The sequence below is a fragment of the Anarrhichthys ocellatus genome, unplaced genomic scaffold (genome assembly GCF_004355925.1).
Source record: "Anarrhichthys ocellatus isolate YVR2014 unplaced genomic scaffold, GSC_Weel_1.0 scaffold17, whole genome shotgun sequence".
Lineage (NCBI taxonomy): Eukaryota > Metazoa > Chordata > Actinopteri > Perciformes > Anarhichadidae > Anarrhichthys > Anarrhichthys ocellatus.
The window spans coordinates 5,346,419-5,363,172 of NW_022280047.1; the positions used below are offsets into that span (position 1 = coordinate 5,346,419).

At 42.3% G+C, this 16,754-nt stretch overlaps 2 protein-coding genes across 8 annotated transcripts in view; both read right to left on the reverse strand.

The window, feature by feature from the left end:
- qng1 (Q-nucleotide N-glycosylase 1) overlaps positions 1–3,246 on the reverse strand; it is a 6,227-nt gene extending 2,981 nt beyond the window's left edge. The window contains exons 1-3 of one of the 2 annotated variants that reach the window (XM_031856299.1): positions 2,709–3,246; positions 1,457–1,661; positions 804–951 (exon numbers count right to left, since the gene is read on the reverse strand). In XM_031856299.1, coding sequence (XP_031712159.1) covers positions 804–951; positions 1,457–1,645 — 337 coding nt within the window. In that variant the 5' untranslated portion in view covers positions 1,646–1,661; positions 2,709–3,246. Of the gene's footprint in view, positions 1–803; positions 952–1,456; positions 1,716–2,708 lie in introns of both variants that reach the window. The other variant, XM_031856298.1, reaches the window with a different exon arrangement.
- Positions 3,247–3,326: 80 nt separating this feature from the next.
- Positions 3,327–16,753, reverse strand: hnrnpk (heterogeneous nuclear ribonucleoprotein K). Of its 6 annotated transcripts, none has more exons than XM_031856296.1 (17): positions 16,679–16,752; positions 15,629–15,702; positions 15,347–15,513; positions 15,022–15,119; positions 14,253–14,309; positions 13,256–13,299; positions 11,676–11,748; positions 11,117–11,224; positions 10,576–10,704; positions 9,860–10,191; positions 9,220–9,267; positions 7,511–7,550; positions 6,685–6,700; positions 6,218–6,250; positions 6,002–6,069; positions 5,362–5,531; positions 3,327–4,201 (listed from the first exon to the last, which is right to left on the reverse strand). In XM_031856296.1, exons 3-17 carry the CDS (start codon positions 15,402–15,404, stop codon positions 4,171–4,173), a joined length of 1,305 nt encoding a protein of 434 aa, XP_031712156.1. In that variant the 5' UTR covers positions 15,405–15,513; positions 15,629–15,702; positions 16,679–16,752; the 3' UTR covers positions 3,327–4,170. The 6 variants fall into 6 exon arrangements, with proteins under 6 accessions (XP_031712156.1, XP_031712152.1, XP_031712153.1 ...); XM_031856292.1 differs by having other exon boundaries at positions 11,117–11,230; XM_031856293.1 differs by lacking the exon at positions 16,679–16,752 and adding an exon at positions 15,911–16,672 and having other exon boundaries at positions 11,117–11,230.
- Position 16,754: the final 1 nt, after the last annotated feature.

A 16,754-nucleotide genomic window follows, 5' to 3' on the forward strand; every position in this document is an offset into this window, starting at 1 on the left:
AGAGAGAGAGAGAGAGAGAGAGAGAGAGAGAGAGAGAGAGAGAGAGAAGACACTCGAGCTACTAAGGTATGAAGTTATGGCATTCTATAATTACAGGAATATAACTCCACAGAAGCCAATTCTCGCTCGAAGCTCAAAAGACATAATTTGTCCTGATCTCACGCTGTCAACCCTCGAGATTCACACTCTGGAGCAGAGCTACCTGAGCTTTTCTGAGACAATCTCTTGTAATTATAAAGGCCACAGCGACCACACATTGAGAGCACCATTCCACATGAGACATAATTGATTCATATCCGGAGTCATTCACGGCAATTATGAACGATGCACAGGCGCTTGCAGAGCTACGAGCAATTTCCCAGCTGTCCAAGTTGAAGTAAAGGGCACATACACAATAATTGGTAATAGCGGTGCACAACAAAGGTCCACAGCAAATAGGAACAAAAAGAGACATCAAAAAGGGGCTCGATTATACATCTTTCTCTCCAGAGACGCAGCTTCTAACAAAGAGGATAAATAGTTCTGACATTCTATCACCCAGATTGTTTCTTAGTACAATCTGGTTTATTTCCTGTGAAAGTTTGATGAATCCTGCTAAAATGTTGCCCACCAAATGTAAGTAACAGCTGTGATGCATCACCTCAAAATTGCACCTGAGAAAGGAGGGCGGGTTTTGTGCAAGCTGAATCAATGTACTATTAAAAAACACAATGTGTTATTTTTAACCGTATAAAATGTTGTTGTAAGAGCCCTTTAACAAAGTAAGCAAAACAACTAGATTCATCTTTTTTTGGTGCTCTCACCTTCCTCCATGGCCCTGGTGATGGCAGCACACAGGGTCATGTAGCCCGTGTACGTGGTCCCTTCATAGGTCACCTCACACTGTTGAGTCTCTTCCTCGGGCCAAAAGGAGAAGTTCATGGTGTCTACCACAAACACCCAGTTCAAGGCCTGCGACGTTGAAAAAGACAAATTATCAAGAGAGCAGGAAAAAAAAACCTGAGGCTTCAACCGGAATGCATAAACTGTGCAGTGAGCAAGGAGGCAGTCACTGCACTAAAAACTAAACAGGTAAAAGAACGGATAACAGACTGTTTAAAAAAGGTGAATTCACTTTGAAGCCTTCATTTAGTGGGGATACATTTTCAAGTCTTTCACCAGGGGATGTACACTTGTGGACACAGGTGATGCTAAAGGTACAAACATTCAATTCACCAGTGGTTGTCTTGAATTATTATTTTACTGTTCAGCAAAAATGAACCTCTAAGACATCTATGACATTATTTTTCCAGAATAGTGCTTTTCCTCCATTCATGGCCAGTTTTCATTAATCAAGAATTTAGGGTAACCTGGTCTCTTTTAATTCATTGCTGTTGCAATGTGCACTACGTGATTCACTTCTCATGTACTCTAATATTCTATTTCTCTGGGTGGTCCTGGCTGTTGACGGACTCCCCTGGTCAGAGGTGGGTGCTGGAGCCAACGGATTCGCCTTCTTCCAGCCGCTGGCGGTCAGATCGTCACTGTGTCGGAGGTTGTAGAGCATCTCTGCCACCTTCTGCACGCCTTCCTCTTCGACGAACACGTCCCGACTCCGCTCCGCTATGAACTGCCCAGACTCACGTGGGAACAGAAGTGGCTCCATGATGGACACTGTGCTACTGTATGGAGAGGACGGGTCACATGTAAATGTAGAATACATTCACCGGCAGCCCCTACATGAATCAAAGGAGATAATGTAAATAAGTACATGTTTCCTTCTGCTGCTGTACATCAATAGAAGCGTTAGATAGGCCTATTTATTTGCTTTTGTGATTTTCAGCTCCTTCATACTCCAAAGACATTGGAGTTGAGTAAGCAAGTTCTTTTGTTTGAGGAGTCTTGGTTATAATCAGACACATTACAGTCTTCGTGAGCAGCCTCTATGAGCATTGGTGGGTACGGAGGGAGATGTGAATGCCAGTGCCCTTTTCATACTGAAACACCAATATGCTCCATACATCTCTGGGGAAGTTCCATTTGGAAGATAATCTCCCTGCTTTATTAGATCATTCATAATGAAAATACATCAAGAGGGGAGAGATGAATCGAAGCAGGAACATGTCTTTTTAAAAAGAGAAAATCTGTGCTGTTTTGCAAACTCCCTTCACAGTGTTTTTAGGGTAGGACTTCACTCTCATCTCATGCAGCCGAGGTGCACAAAGCAGAAAAGCCCTGCACACAGGACCACCTCTGACCAATCCCATTATTAAAACCAAAAGAACTAAATTAGATCCTTCTTAGAGAACCTCTGAAAGCTGCCTGGATCTACTCCATCTATCCGCGGTGTTTAATGGCTGTGTTAATGATGTGCTCCCTATCAGACTGGTACGATACTGTGACGCCAAAACAGAGCGACCCCCTGGAGGAAATTCATTTTCACTCTTCTTTCTGTGCTGAGACAAATTATTTTTAAAAAGTCGTTTTTCATGGAAAGAGCAGTATTGTGCGCGAGTTAATAAAATATGCCCAGGTAACCTACATCACGTGATCACGTTTCACTGAAAACTGGGCGAGCAAAGTGCATGTAGTAACTGACTGGAGTAATCCAGGTTTTTCACCACTAATACGGACATTACACAGCGGATTGTTTTCCGATACAAACTTCCTATTCAGCGACAATGTTCGCTTTATTTTCCATTCATAAATGAACGTTTGACTAAACTTACCGATGAATGCAGAGGAAGTAACGCTGTCGCCTACAGCAAGCGCGTGATCCTTCGTGTTTCCACTACCTGGTTTCCAGCTGTTGACCAATCAGAGCCTCCGTTGTGAGCTCGTCGCCGGCCGATAAACCAATCATAAGAAGCCAGGAGAGGAACCCAGAAAACGTGATGTCCATGTTATGGGCATGGAACCTTTAACACGGTATGGGTTCCTTGGTTATGGATACGCAAAACAACGTGTAAATATATATTTAAAAAAAACGTTTTATAGAAATTAGATATGCTGGGCCAGTTAAAAGTAAAATGGTGTAATTTCAGAGGTACAATACATCCAGTAACCATCCAATTAATAAATTGATGTCATTTTTAAAGCAAAATTGTCACAAAAAAGTCCAGCTTCTTTGATGTGAAGATGTGCTGCTTTTCTTGGTCGTATATGATAATAAATAATATTTTAGAGTTTGTACATACCAATTTGCAAGTGTGCTTTTTGTGGATATTTTCACAATTTTCTGGCATTGAAGACAATCTTATAACTCACTTGGTCCAGAGAACAATCTACAGATTAATATATGAAACGGATCCACCTGCAATGATTTTGCAATTAAAAATGCAAATTGGTTCAGTAAAAAGTGGCACCATCTTTATTCATTTTACAATTTGACAATGTGAAGTCTACAGCATGGAGAGCAAACAAGTGTAGAGCACAGGAAATTGCAGGGACAAAATAGATGCATTCAATATCATTTGTCAAAACTCGAATAAAATGTCAAAACAAATGTCTAGCTACACATTTCCATTTGTGAAGAGGTATTGAAATTATTCGAATTGATGTCATCACACAACTACCATGGATATTCTTACAAATTCTTCTGTATCTGGTTTGAACAAGAGTCCCAACTTAAACATCCCCAAATCCATTCTGAAGGGTGAAATTTCCCACATCTCTAAAATAAAAACAAACGGTTCAAAATTAAAAGAATTGTAGCTTACATTCTGCAAGTTGCACAGAGTGGTAATGTGGTACAAATGTGTGTGAAGGGACCGATAGAGAAGCGAAAGCACACCCAACCCAAGCACGTGCGCACACACACACACACACACGACAGATTTAAACCGGAGACACAAGCATACATATACAGGTCATAAAATCAAAACCATCAAAAAATGAAGGTTTATTTTTGTCTGTCAGGAGACTGAAGAATAATTTGATAGATGTGAATGTTAAAAAACAAAAAAAGCAAAGTGTATGAGATAAACTAATGACCACACTCTTAAAATGCGGCGCATCTACATTTTCTTTTATGCACAGGAATGTTGGACATATGTTTCATTAAAAAATACAAAAATAAATTCAAAAGACACCCACAATCCAGAATAATAGTCTGAAGGGGATGTGTTGGAAAGGGGGCAGGGGGGAGGGGGGGGGGCAATCTGAGTCTGCTTCAATCTGAGTCTCCTGGGTCTACAGCAAATGACCAGAGTACTGCTTCACACTGAAATAAAAAGAGTGGAAAAATAAATAAAATACACAAGAGGAAAATTGCAATTCACAAGTCAACGATTGTGTCAATATATAGCTATGCAACTGTAGCAGGATGGGATCTTGGGAGGAAACGGGTGAGGAGGCAGAGCAGGAAGGGAGACGGAGCGGGAAAGACAGACGGGCAGAGAGAGTACGACGGGGGGAAGATGTGAAATAAATGGCCGACTGAGAGCGAGGAAGAGGAGGAAAAAGAGGGGTGTGGTTAGTCCTTGTGTCCAAGCAGGTGCAGCACACTGAAGAGGAAGGGGGGGAGGAAGAGGGAGGCAGGGTTAGTTACCATGGCAACACTACACTACAGCTGTATTAGCAGTCGTGGCTAAGCTCGGATAGCATCAACAAGGAAGTAGTGTGCATTATACATGCCTACTGGTTGCCAAGGGAGACAGAAGAGGAGGAGCCTGTGCTATTTGGCAGACTGTGATTTGTTGTCGGTTGATCTAACTAAAAACAACAAAATCACTAGTCTTCCACACAGCAGCAGCCAGGGGAGAATCAATCCACTCCCTGCTTCACACTGAAACGGCTTGGATGGATTTTTTTTTTTTTTAAACTTCTACCAAATCATATTCAATGGACAAATATGACAGTCAAAGAAGCATGTCAATTACATTGACCCTTTGAAAATAAAATGCTATTGACTTTGCTTACTCATTCACAGCCATTTCATGCAAGAGGAAGGTTTTTACTAGTTGCAGGTTGCATGGGGAAAAAGGAAGGGGGTTAGTGGAGAAGAGACAGCAGGCAACAGAAATACACAACCCAACAACAAGTGGGCTAGCTAGTAGTAAGAGGCAATTTCAGAAAAAGACATTTATGCATTTATAATCTTAATATGTATGCGTGTGGAACAAAGGGTTGAAAGAGGTAGAGAAAGAAAGCATCAGTAGATACTTTTAGCTTGCATGAGTTTACAAGACTGCACTCTCTGAGATGGTTGCTTAAAGCTTTTACAAGAGCTCAGGCCAGAGCCTACATGACAATGTCAGAGGTTTTGAAAGCTCGTCAGTTTGATGAGCACAATTTCATGGCCTTCATGGTTCAACTACAACTAGGCTGCTGAATCAAGACAGAATTCAAGTGTACTCATTGTAAGGCAATGTGAGAACTTACCTGTTCTGTAGAAGGTACTGGGCGTTCTGGATCTGATCCTGGGTGCCAGTAATTGTGATTATTCGGTCCTCAGAACCTTCCAGAGGCTCATCGATCTTGATTGAGGCTCCTGACTCGTGGCGGATCTGTTTGATCCGCTGGCCTCCCTTACCAATGATGGAGCCAGCCAGCTGTCGGTTGGGTACGGAGGAGAGAATGAGAGGGAAGAAAAGACAAACATGGGGAGAAACATTTTAAGCACTGGGAGAAGATAAAAAAAAAAGGTAATATAGTATGTATGACATGCTCAAGAAAATACGAGTTCAAGCTGTTTAGGAAGAGATGAATACTACTACTTCTCAAAGGACGTTTGTCGGTTACACTGAAAGACTACCGAGTCTAGAGCGAGGTCAATGTGGGGGAGACGACAGGACTTATTGGTCATGATGCACAACTAGTAGACTATGACACAAACGCATGACTAAATGTAATTTTTAAAATAGGTTAATGAGAGTGTGCAGATGACATGATCACATACGGTAATGCAGGGTTTTTATTACGTCCGACTGAATGTTTCTTGACACGAGGGTATAGTGGGTGAGGTACACCGATTTGTCTTTGGTGTGCCAGTTTTTATGTTACGTTGCCGTCATATACTCACATCTTTAGGGATCGTCACTTGTGTGGTAATGACGGGGCCACCCATGTCATTATAGGAGCCACGTCCGCCTGTTGGCCAGGGGGGAGGAGGACCACACAGACATAAGAGAGAAAGTAAGTAGAGCACTTGAAATCAATCCTCGGCTGCCAGCATTGTCACACACAGCTCAGCAAAAATTCCCCATGATTCTGATTGAAAGAAGGTGTGAAAACTCACCTGACTGGTAGCTATCCCAGGAGGAAGTGTTGTCTGAGCAGGAGAGAAAACTCAATATAAACATTATGTCTGACATTTATAAACAAATCACCCACTTAAATACTAAACTCAAACATGTGACTCATACAAGATCTTCTGAAGAAAAAATTAGCTCTGTGTGTCATCCTAAACATTTGCTGTAAACTAAGATTATCTAAAGAGAATTCATTGTACCTGGAAGTAAAATGTCATTCTACTAGAGTTTCAATGCTCCAACGTCTAAATGTGAGCTGCAATGTCCTTCTAGCCATGTTGACACTGTACACATTTAGTCATATTGTCTATGAACAACACATTCAGACTACATGCTACACTACAGTCTGCTGAAGAGAACCCCGAGGGCTCCACACAGACACAAACCAACAGCCTTGAAACCACATTCATATAATGACACAGGCAAAAACAACAGACAGAGGCTTAGTACTCACCATATCCTCCTCCACTCTGTAAGAAGCAAACAGAAACACAACAGGGTTACATACGGTACGGTCGATTCGTTTCATCTTTCTACACATCCCAGCTGAATGGACAGAGGACTGGAAGCACAGCTCTATGATGATGATGATGATGCAGCTTCGTCAACGGAGCAGACTCGACTAAAAACCCGTTTTCATCCATAAGCCAAACTCCTCCTCCTTTCGTTCCCTCCCTCCCTCCCTCCCTCCCTCCATCCATCCATCCCCCCTTCCCTTCTCTCCTTGCATCTCCATCAGCCCCCATTTTTACCTGCTATTATACTGCTGCTGTCACCAGGGCAACAGGCAATTCAAAAAGCTGTTGCTGAGCAACGGCAGGCAGTATCCTGTTAGCTCACAGAGAGAGTGAGAGAGGCGGGAGGAGAGAAGAGAGCGAGAGGAGAGAGACCTTCCAGTCTGTCAACAAAGCGTTATTATTGCCTAGCAACCAACCATGGCCACCCCCACCCCCAACATCCTCCCCGTCTTCGCAGGAGAAACCGGCTGGCCATGAAAAGTACACAGTAAGAGAGCAATTATAGCTGATTTTTATGGGGTATCTCCGACTGTGGTGATTATGGTTATTTGGTGGCTTACGCCATGCAAACACTATCTTGAATGCTTCCAGGGCTCAGATGAGTGTGTGCACACGAGGGACCAGCTACAGTTGTGTTGTCAGTAAACTCTATTATCATTACAGCACAATGGACAATCGCAGCATATTGCTTCGTGCTGGGACCAACCAGTGTGCAAGCCTGAGAACACTGGCACCCAAGAGCTGCATGCAAGGGTCACTAACCATGTTATCACTGTAGCGATCCGGTCTGCCTCTTCTGTCACTGGTGATGAAATGATTGGGGGGAGGGAGGGAGGGGGAGAGAGAGAGAATGGGGGGGGGGGGGGGGCAGAAAGAAACATAAAATGCTCAGAAATTATTTTTTTTGACAACATTCCAAAGGAAATTTGTGGTCTAGGTCAAACTGCACACACGCTGAGCAAGATTACAGTATAAACACATTTCCTCTCAGCCATCTTCCCACACAGTAACAGGAACAGCTCTGACAGTGTTATGGTGAGAGAAGTGACAGGTGGTGGTGGTGATGATGATGATCAGAGCCATGGGCGGCTGATTCCCCCCCCCCCAAAACTGAGCTCAAATAAAGGAATTTGCTGAAGAAACATTTGGCTTTATCTGGTACTCGTGCTGTTCTTGGATGTTACCTTAATGTGAAACTACAGCCTGTACAGAACTTCATACGGCTTGTTGCTTTAGCCTGACAGAGTTTCTCCGTAGCCACGTTGTATTACACATTGGTGTTATTAGCTATAATGGTACTAATGTAAATAGTGGGTAGGGCAGAGCTTCCCATTTTATGTGTAAAAGTCTGCCAGAATGTTGCATTCAAATGCAACAGTACATATCAAAAACTGACTTCTCCAATTACAAGTCAGCATGCCGTTTTGCAAGGGCACTCAGGTGACGAAAGTCAGCTTTATATCAGCACATGACCATCATATACACCACCAACACAACTACTTCCTCTCAACCTGGGCAAAACTGGGAGCGAATAGCAGATTGGATATCAACACAGGAAAGACGTGGTTGTACAACATTAGTGTAGTTCCCTACAAAGTGGGACAGGTGAATTGGGATCAGGGTAAGGGACTTAAGTTGCATTCACACCAAATCAGGCATTGCGGCGAAACCGGCAGTCCTCATTCATTTGAATGTGGGAAGTGCGTTTAATCTGCGGCGGTGGGGACGCTGTAAAAACACACTAAGCGAAAAGTTAAAAGGAGAACAAACATTTGGAGAAACGCAAACAGACGTCACGCTGCAGTGGCCAAAAACGTAACCGGTGATCCAGAGCTTTACAACCCCGCTATTAGGGAACAAAGGAAATAATTGTTGTGCGGCCAATTGGTGTTAATGGGCAATAAATAAGTGACACTCCCATATCGACACACAACCTTGTGCTAATCACTGCAATGCATGATTTGGTGCCAATGCAGCCTTATGCTGGCTAGGGGACTACAGGCAAACGGAGAGTAGAGCAATGGATGTTTGTAAGGCAGTCATTAGTGTTGAGAATTAGGGATGACAGGAAGACAAAAGGGATACAGAGTGTTATTAAGAGTTACGAGAGCAAGTAGATAACCAGGCATATTCAACAAAATGCAACAATAAAGTATTAACGCAGGAAAATATGGGATGTGTAGGAATACCTCAACACATACAATGTAATTTTAATATTAATTCATTTTAAGTTTTTTTCTAATGGAAATTATGCTGAACATTAGTAAATGATCCTCACTAAGACCAAAGGATAAAATGCTACTCTACAATGAGGAAGCACCACCCAATGGTATTAATGAGGACTGTTTGCTTCGTTGAATTGCCTTTACAGAGCACCTACCTATATTGTAGTATCAAATGACAGAACATCAAAGTATCCCTGTTAGGATAAGTTAGGAGGTTCGGGCAAAGGTTTGGGGACAGAAACTTACTTGGACCTGTCCTCTGAGCCACGGTACGAGTCATAGTAACGATCTTCTCTGTGGGCAAGATGGAGATGGGAAAAAGACACACAAACACACCCAGACATACAGTGATGAGCACATACAATTTATGGAATGATAACCGTGAATACAAATGTTTCCAGAGGGGTGCATAGTGCGACACTGGACTACATGCAGAACACTGGACTCAGTTTAACCTCTGAATTAGACAATGCAAAGCAAGTTGAGCAAGTGAGCCCGACTGGAAACTAAGCCCCTGAAGAGGGATTTAGCTTTGTGTACGCAGATGCAGAAGGAAACAAGTGCTATAGAATGTATGTGGGAAATATCAAACACTTACAAGTCAAGAGGTTAACAGGAGTAAGAGGACTCTCAACTTCAAACTGATGAGTAGGATCATGAAGTCACTTGGCATTTCAGTGTTCAGTAAAACAAAGAATGTGTAAAAGATTGTATCTGCATTAGGCATCGAAACCTGCCCACTTCACTGATTGGCTAGGGTCCGTTACACCTCTACTTACAAACTCAATTAAGTGTCCACGCCTTTGCAGGACAGAAAAGAAAAAGCAAAGTCGGAGAGCGACAGAAAAGAGCACCAGACGGTAGATCCTTTGTGATTGTGTCTTACCCTCCTCTGTGTGGGTGTCCCATAGGCATGCTGCGTCCACGCCCGCTCCCCCTGACAGCCCTACTCGGGTGGGGTGGAGGAGGGCCTCGGCGGGGGCTTATCTCATCGTAATCACGGCGAGAAGGAGGCATGGGTCCCCGCCCCCCTCTGCTAGAGGGCATTCGTTCAAACCCACGGTCTCCACCGCTGGACCTGCTCCCACGCATGGGGAACCCTCCCATCAGCCTGCGACCTCCTCCCCTCTCTTCAAACATTACGGTGAAACCACCATATTCATACGTTTCGTCGTAGAAGTTGGGGTCGTAGGGCTGCGCACGGCCCTTTATGGGAGCCTAAAAAAGGGTGGACAGAAGGGAGATCAACTGATCTGCTCAAATATATTTCAAATGCAGTTTACAAGAATACAGGTGTGGAGGGAATAAATGTGCAACTATTAACAACAACAACAACAACAATACTATACTCCTGACATAAAACTAAATCTCACTGAAAGGGCATTGAATGTATTGATGCAACATAATTTAAAAAAAAATAAAAAAATCTGCTGGAGTTTGACATGCTGTTGACACTTGATTGTCCTCCATTACGCAACATTTTATATTTCCAAGCAATGTATTGTGAATCAGAAAAAGGATTCAATATGTTGCATTTCTTCAATGTATTATTCTCGCCAATGACAGAAAAAGGGCCTCTGGTCCACTGCAAGAGATACTCACTTCAGCGATAAGCTCCAGCATCGTCTTGATACACTCGACCACTCTCTCAGTTTTACCGCCGACCAGCACCACACGGTCTGTTGACTGAGGACAACACTCCTGAAACAGCTTGATGCTGGTCTTTGTGTTCTAGAGACACAGATACAGGCGCACACATGAGGATCACAGAAAGATCCAAATGATACAGCAGCTGATTCCACTTTAGAAAAACATTACAGTTCACACATCAAATCACAACTGTGTCATTTTATGGGTATATTTTCGCATCTTTGAGGTACATGAAGTATTCTAGGACATAAAAGATTGAGCCAGAGGAAAATAACAGTTAGGAAAACAAATAATAAGCACAAACCATACAAAACAAGACAAAAAAATTCATTCCCCGTTATACCTCCAGCTTCATTTCATGAAGAGTATTCTTGTTACAACTGACGTAGGCTGTGTGAGAATCCATGTTGTACATTACTCACACAAGTCAGTCTGTTAGCTGCTTTGCAACTGATTTAGTTGTAAAAAACAAATCCACACCCCATCAACATACCTCTCTGAGCTCCTTGATCTTGGCTCCCTTCACTCCAATGATCGAGCCAGCCAGGCTCTGATGGATCAGGAGGCGCAGCTCACAGTCAAAATCCATACCATTGTACTGCTGGTACTGAGCAAAACATGTCGCATGTTAGTACTTCGGCACAGTCTATTTAGTTCTCTGAAAGTCTCAAATGTGCCCAAGACTTGGGTTTATTTCTAATTAGAGCAATATCATGCACCTAAAAGGCACAAAATAGGCACATGGCAACAGTCTTATAAAAAGCCTCAAAAGGTAGCTCAGACACAAGCAAACATGTTTTGAATAAGTCAAGTTCAATTAAACCACTTATTTGCAGGTGCAAACAATATCAAAAGCGCACAAAACGACGAAAAAAAAAAAAAAAAAACTGAAATAGAAAGCATCTCGGCTACACAATGGACATTTACAACACATAGCTTGGTGATAACTGTTAACATCCACCATTGCTTTCACTTTTAAATAAATGGTCTAGTTCATTGGGTTCAAAAGGACTTGACATGAAGAGAAGAAACCAAGTTCAACAAGTCCTCACCTCTTCCAATGTTGGGATGATCTTCAGCAGGATTTCTCCAACTGTCTCGATGTCAGCACTGATGCTCAGGATGCTTCATAATTCACAAAGATGATGGGGTTGGGGTAGCCAGTAAGACACCCCAGGGGGGAGGGAACAACATTTGAGATTAGAGAACTCATAACATCCCCTTCCATGCCATAAAAAAACCAGCCACACCCCATTTAACCAACTCACTACTGAAACTAACACAGCCATATGAACTGTTGAGATCCAGTGTTTTCTAAACTTGGTCATGGTCACTGATAATTCACCACTGTAAGTGGAAAAACTGGTATCCAAATATGCAATGAAAGAAAACAGTCATTTATCCAGAGAAAGGAAGAAAAGAGACAAAATAAAAAAAGGACCCAAAGAAAAGTGACTGCATTTGGTGACCACTGAAGGGGCGAGACAGGGGGGGAGGGGGGGGCGTAAATCTGAGGAGGATCTGGCAGGAATAAGCACCAAAGGTGCCAAAGAGAACTCTATAGTCCTAAAGCATAGCTGGGTGGATGCACACCACAAAGCCTTCAAAGTGCCTAACACAACGTTGAAAGATTAGGGACGACTGAGAGAACCAATGACTCCTCTCTCAAATTTTTAACCACGTTTATCAAAGCATCCCGTCATTCAATAATAGCCTGGATAGAAATGTAGATGCTTCATTTTGGCCAACGATAATATATAGAATCTTGTTGTCTGCACCCACCTAGTTAAACAATAAAATAAACAATGGATTTACTGATCAAGGTAACTTAAGCACAGTTTGTACATGGGAGTAGAATGGTAGACAACTGAGGGAGAGCAGCAGAGCAGATTATACCATGGAAAATTAGGGTTGCCACCGCTATTTAAGGGGATGGGAGAAGAAATAAACGCAACACCAAAGAATGCATGGATGAGTGGGATAGAGAGAGATAATCTGTACGTTCAATAGCTCCAGTAGTCAATAACAAAGTTCAGATGAAGCAGAAGACAGGAAAGGAAAAACACACACACAGACACAACACTTGAATCCTAGCTTGCCTTTTGCGTTTCAGAATGGATGGACAATCACGGGTCTATCGGTACAATTATAGCATCTCAAGGAAAGAATGGGATGGTGCGAGAAGCAGGTGAGCTTATGAAAGTAACGGGGGAAAAAACAAGAACACCAGTATATCCACTCTGAGGGGGGAGGGAGGTGAAAACGCAAAGATAGTGGAGGGTAATCATCAGCAAAAACATAATAAAAAAAAACAGATATACTGCACAGATTAAAGCAAAGATTTAAAAAGACAGTGGCAGATTGTGGAAAAACCCTGACAACACCATCCTAAGTTTATCTTAATGTTGACGTGACTTTAAAAATGGCATATAAAAAGGATCTCGACATGGCTTTTACAGGCAGATTTGGACATGAACGCATTTAGGCATTTTGACTCAGGCTAAAATACTAAGAGAACAGGTAGGTTAAAATACAGTGACTTGACAGAGGCAGGATGACTATTTATTATTCATCTCTTTTTGTTTGTTTGACCTGTAGTCAGGCAGTGAGAGGGAGGAGCTTAGGGACATACCGCTCAGGCCCACTGCTGTCTGGGACTGACACACTGGCATTGAACTGGGCGTGGAATGGGCAGGGGCCAGGGCCATTCGAGCACAGATGTCAATCAAGTAAGGCGCCCATTTAGGGACAGGGCACGATTATGGACAGGGCCAACCAGGGTGTCAGGTGGGCGGGCGCAGGAGGGGCCATCCAGAACATGGGCAACAGAGGAGGAAGTGGGCAAAAGTCAACAGTAAAATAATAAACAAGGGAGAGGGAAGAGGGAAGAGGAATACATTTTAAATATACAGGCTCTACACTGTTCAAACGTGACTTTAATTTGATTCTCTCAGAGATAGGTTTGTCAAAGAGAGAAAAGGAGAAAATGTGACATTGGAAAATGGGTGATGGCATATCAAGAACATGATAAGTTCAATGTTGGGGAATAGACCAGAGACAGTGAGAGAGGGGGGGGTAGAGCAAATTGTGGAGGGCTAGAGAAAGAGGCAATGACATTGAAAGATTAAATATTAGTCAGGTTGCCTTATTAGCTGGCGTTTCAGGTGACCTCATGAACACCGCACTGTGCCAATAAATTTAGATTAACAAAAGCATCAGTGTTGCCACACCAGCATTGTTAAAATTAATTATCAAGATGGAGAAACAAACTGACATGAAATTGGACTTTCGTGCCAGGGGCCAGTTTAGCTGAGGTAATCACATGATTATCATATGAGAATAAAGAGGTAAAATCAACCCGAAATGGTTGATGACGTTTTCATGAACAGAGGGCTAATATCAATACAGACACTCGCTAACCACACCCCATATTAACACAGAAGAAAATATTGCCAATTACCAAAGCAAGTTTGTAAACAGATATCAACAGTAAATGATTGTCATTTTTTTTTTTTACTGCTGTTCCAAAGAGGGGGTGGGTATGTTGGGAGGCTGAACATCAGTGAACGGTAAAATAAATAATACAAAATAAAAATTCTGGGCGTATGATATGTATAAAATGTACTCACGTCTGTACGGAGGGCTTTGATGTTTTTGCCACCCTTCCCAATCACCGCTCCTGCATTCTGAAAATACAAAGCACACTTAACTTATAGCAGCAGTGAGTCAAAGGGGACAAGAGAGGATGCAAAAAAAGAGTTTACATCCCCCCCCAATATTGGTAACCCTTTGAAAAATGTTGGATACATAGACTCCATTGTTTCCCAATTTTTGAGAGATAGCTTATCAAAGGAATTCAACCTATGTGTCTTATGATTTATGGCATTACGGTGTTATACTGCACTAAAGACATTTTTGTTCTCTCTACTTCTAGCCATAGAGGTGCAAGACTTGTATGTTGCAGTGAAAAACAAGTCCATAGTGCATTAAAAAAAAAGGAAGAAACTGCACCGGGTGAGAAGGTTTGAACGTTTAAGTCAAGTGTTTCTATGTCACAGTGCCTGAGTAGCATGTTCATTCTGCCTCACAACCTTAGACACCAAGGGCCAAATTCCTTTGCGTAAATCTGAGATTTACCATCTACCATGACTTAAAAATGTTATAATATATTGTCATAAACATTGAAACAATATTTAGCGAGAATTTGCAGTAGCACAACGTCTGTACAACTACCCCTAATAAAAGGGTAGAAATTAAATTATCCAAAAGATAGAGATGTCATTAGGGCAACAACTAAAAATATGAAAAAATGGATGAAGTACAAGAAATCTGGAGTCTTACTGAAGGGCTGCACAAAACAGAGAGAAACATTGTGAAATGAAAGGCAAACTGATTTACTTTGCTCTGCAGGAGGATGCGAAGCTCAACCATCTCGTCTGAGTTCCTGGAGCGCTTGAATGATTTCTGGTCATCTGCATCCTCAGCAGGGCGCTTACCTGGCATAGGGAGATAAAAACACACACATTGCATAAATAACCCTCCACTAGATATTAAAAAAAAATTAAAATTAAAGACCACAGAAGGCATGAATCAACACTACTATTGCTATCCGATTCTTACATAACACAGATACATTTTAAGGTGTATATATTTATAAAATCTGCCAATAAACTGGTGCATTCTGACAACATAACCGAAAATGTAAAAAAGCTAGGTTTCATACCGTTTGTCTCTGTGTTGCCGAATGAAGTATCGTCTTGCTGTTCAATTTCTGTCTCCATGGTCTTTTGAGAGTGAAGGAGACGGGATGGGCAACGCGGTCCGGGGAATAGGCGGCGGCAGCAGCAGGGAGAGAGATGCAGAAAATTGGCCCCCGTGAGCTGTGGAGGTCTGTCAGCATTGTGAAAAGGAGAAAAAGAAATAAGTCAATTCAAGCTTTGTGCTGGAGATCCAGCTATTCAAGAGCCCGGGATGAGAGGAAAACTGGCAGAAAACCGGCACTCACCGATATTTATTACAGGGACAAGGGCGTGTTGATAGGCGGAACTAAATAAGCAAGAACCAAACAGCTGCTGCGACCTGTCGGGAGGGAGAGGCTAGTTGAAATACTGACATATACTGAAACAAAAAGGCTCAGCGAGAGCAAAATCAACAATTATGATAGAATACATTTTATTCCATTCCCATGTAGGAGTGACTTTAAATGATATTTACGTTCACTAACGTTTCAAGTCAAATAGGTTCATAAACATCCATCCAGCGAGCATTAAAGACAATATTTACTTACTAACAGAATTATAAGAACGTAGCTCATCAGTTATGGTATCGTCACATTAAGAAGATTGTTTTCGTGGAGAGCGAAGAAGGCATTTGCACTGTTTCGGAGAATCAGGAGCTGAGTCAATCAGCCAGTGATTAACGAACAATATTAACATTACCGCTAATGTTAAATGTTGACGTTAAACGCTTACTTTACAGATTGACGCTAATCTACTGCTATCTAAACCAGTCAACACTGCGAGTTCTCCATTTTAAGCCATCTTATAACGCTAACTGAATAACTAAAGCCAGAATTGAAGCAACGTTAGCGAACAGTTGTACTAAGTGTGCTAACTTAGCTAACGTTACCAGGGTTGCTAAATAGCCTGGGTTAGCTACGAGCTCCGTCGTGTTATGTCTGAACCAACGTTAGCTATTAATACATGATCGTACGCCCTTTTCAAACATTGTACTAGTTACATAGGAGGCAAGACGTTGCGATGTGTCTGTGATCTAATGCGAGTGGGTTGATGAAACACGACTTATCGGTCAATACAAAGACCAGTCCGAACCACTCAAGCTAGCGACTAGCTAATTTCGCCATGTTGTAATCAGTTCGGTGGGGCACAAGGGGAGCTAACGCTAGCCAGGCTAATTAAGCAGCGTTGCACCAGACACGACATCCGGAACAAAGTGACTGCCAAATACATATTTATTTGTATATTACCTGTGCACTGAAACTACATTAAGCTCAATGTGGCATCGAAAAACTGGGAAATATCGTCAAAACACAAACCTGCAGTGCAACACCTTACTCGTTCCCCTTCCTTCTCTACCGAACCTGGAAATGTACCCGTTGAGCTAAAGAGTGC

Bases quoted from the DNA above. Each gene is read 5' to 3' on its own strand.
- hnrnpk (XM_031856292.1), bottom strand. From the start codon at position 15,404: ATGGAGACAGAAATTGAACAGCAAGACGATACTTCATTCGGCAACACA. The intron at 7,551-9,219 runs GTAAGTTTCTGT...TTTCATCACCAG, and splicing joins GGCTCAGAGGACAGGTCCAA to TGACAGAAGAGGCAGACCGG. The intron at 6,070-6,217 runs GTGAGTTTTCAC...CCTGGCCAACAG, and splicing joins CTGGGATAGCTACCAGTCAG to GCGGACGTGGCTCCTATAAT.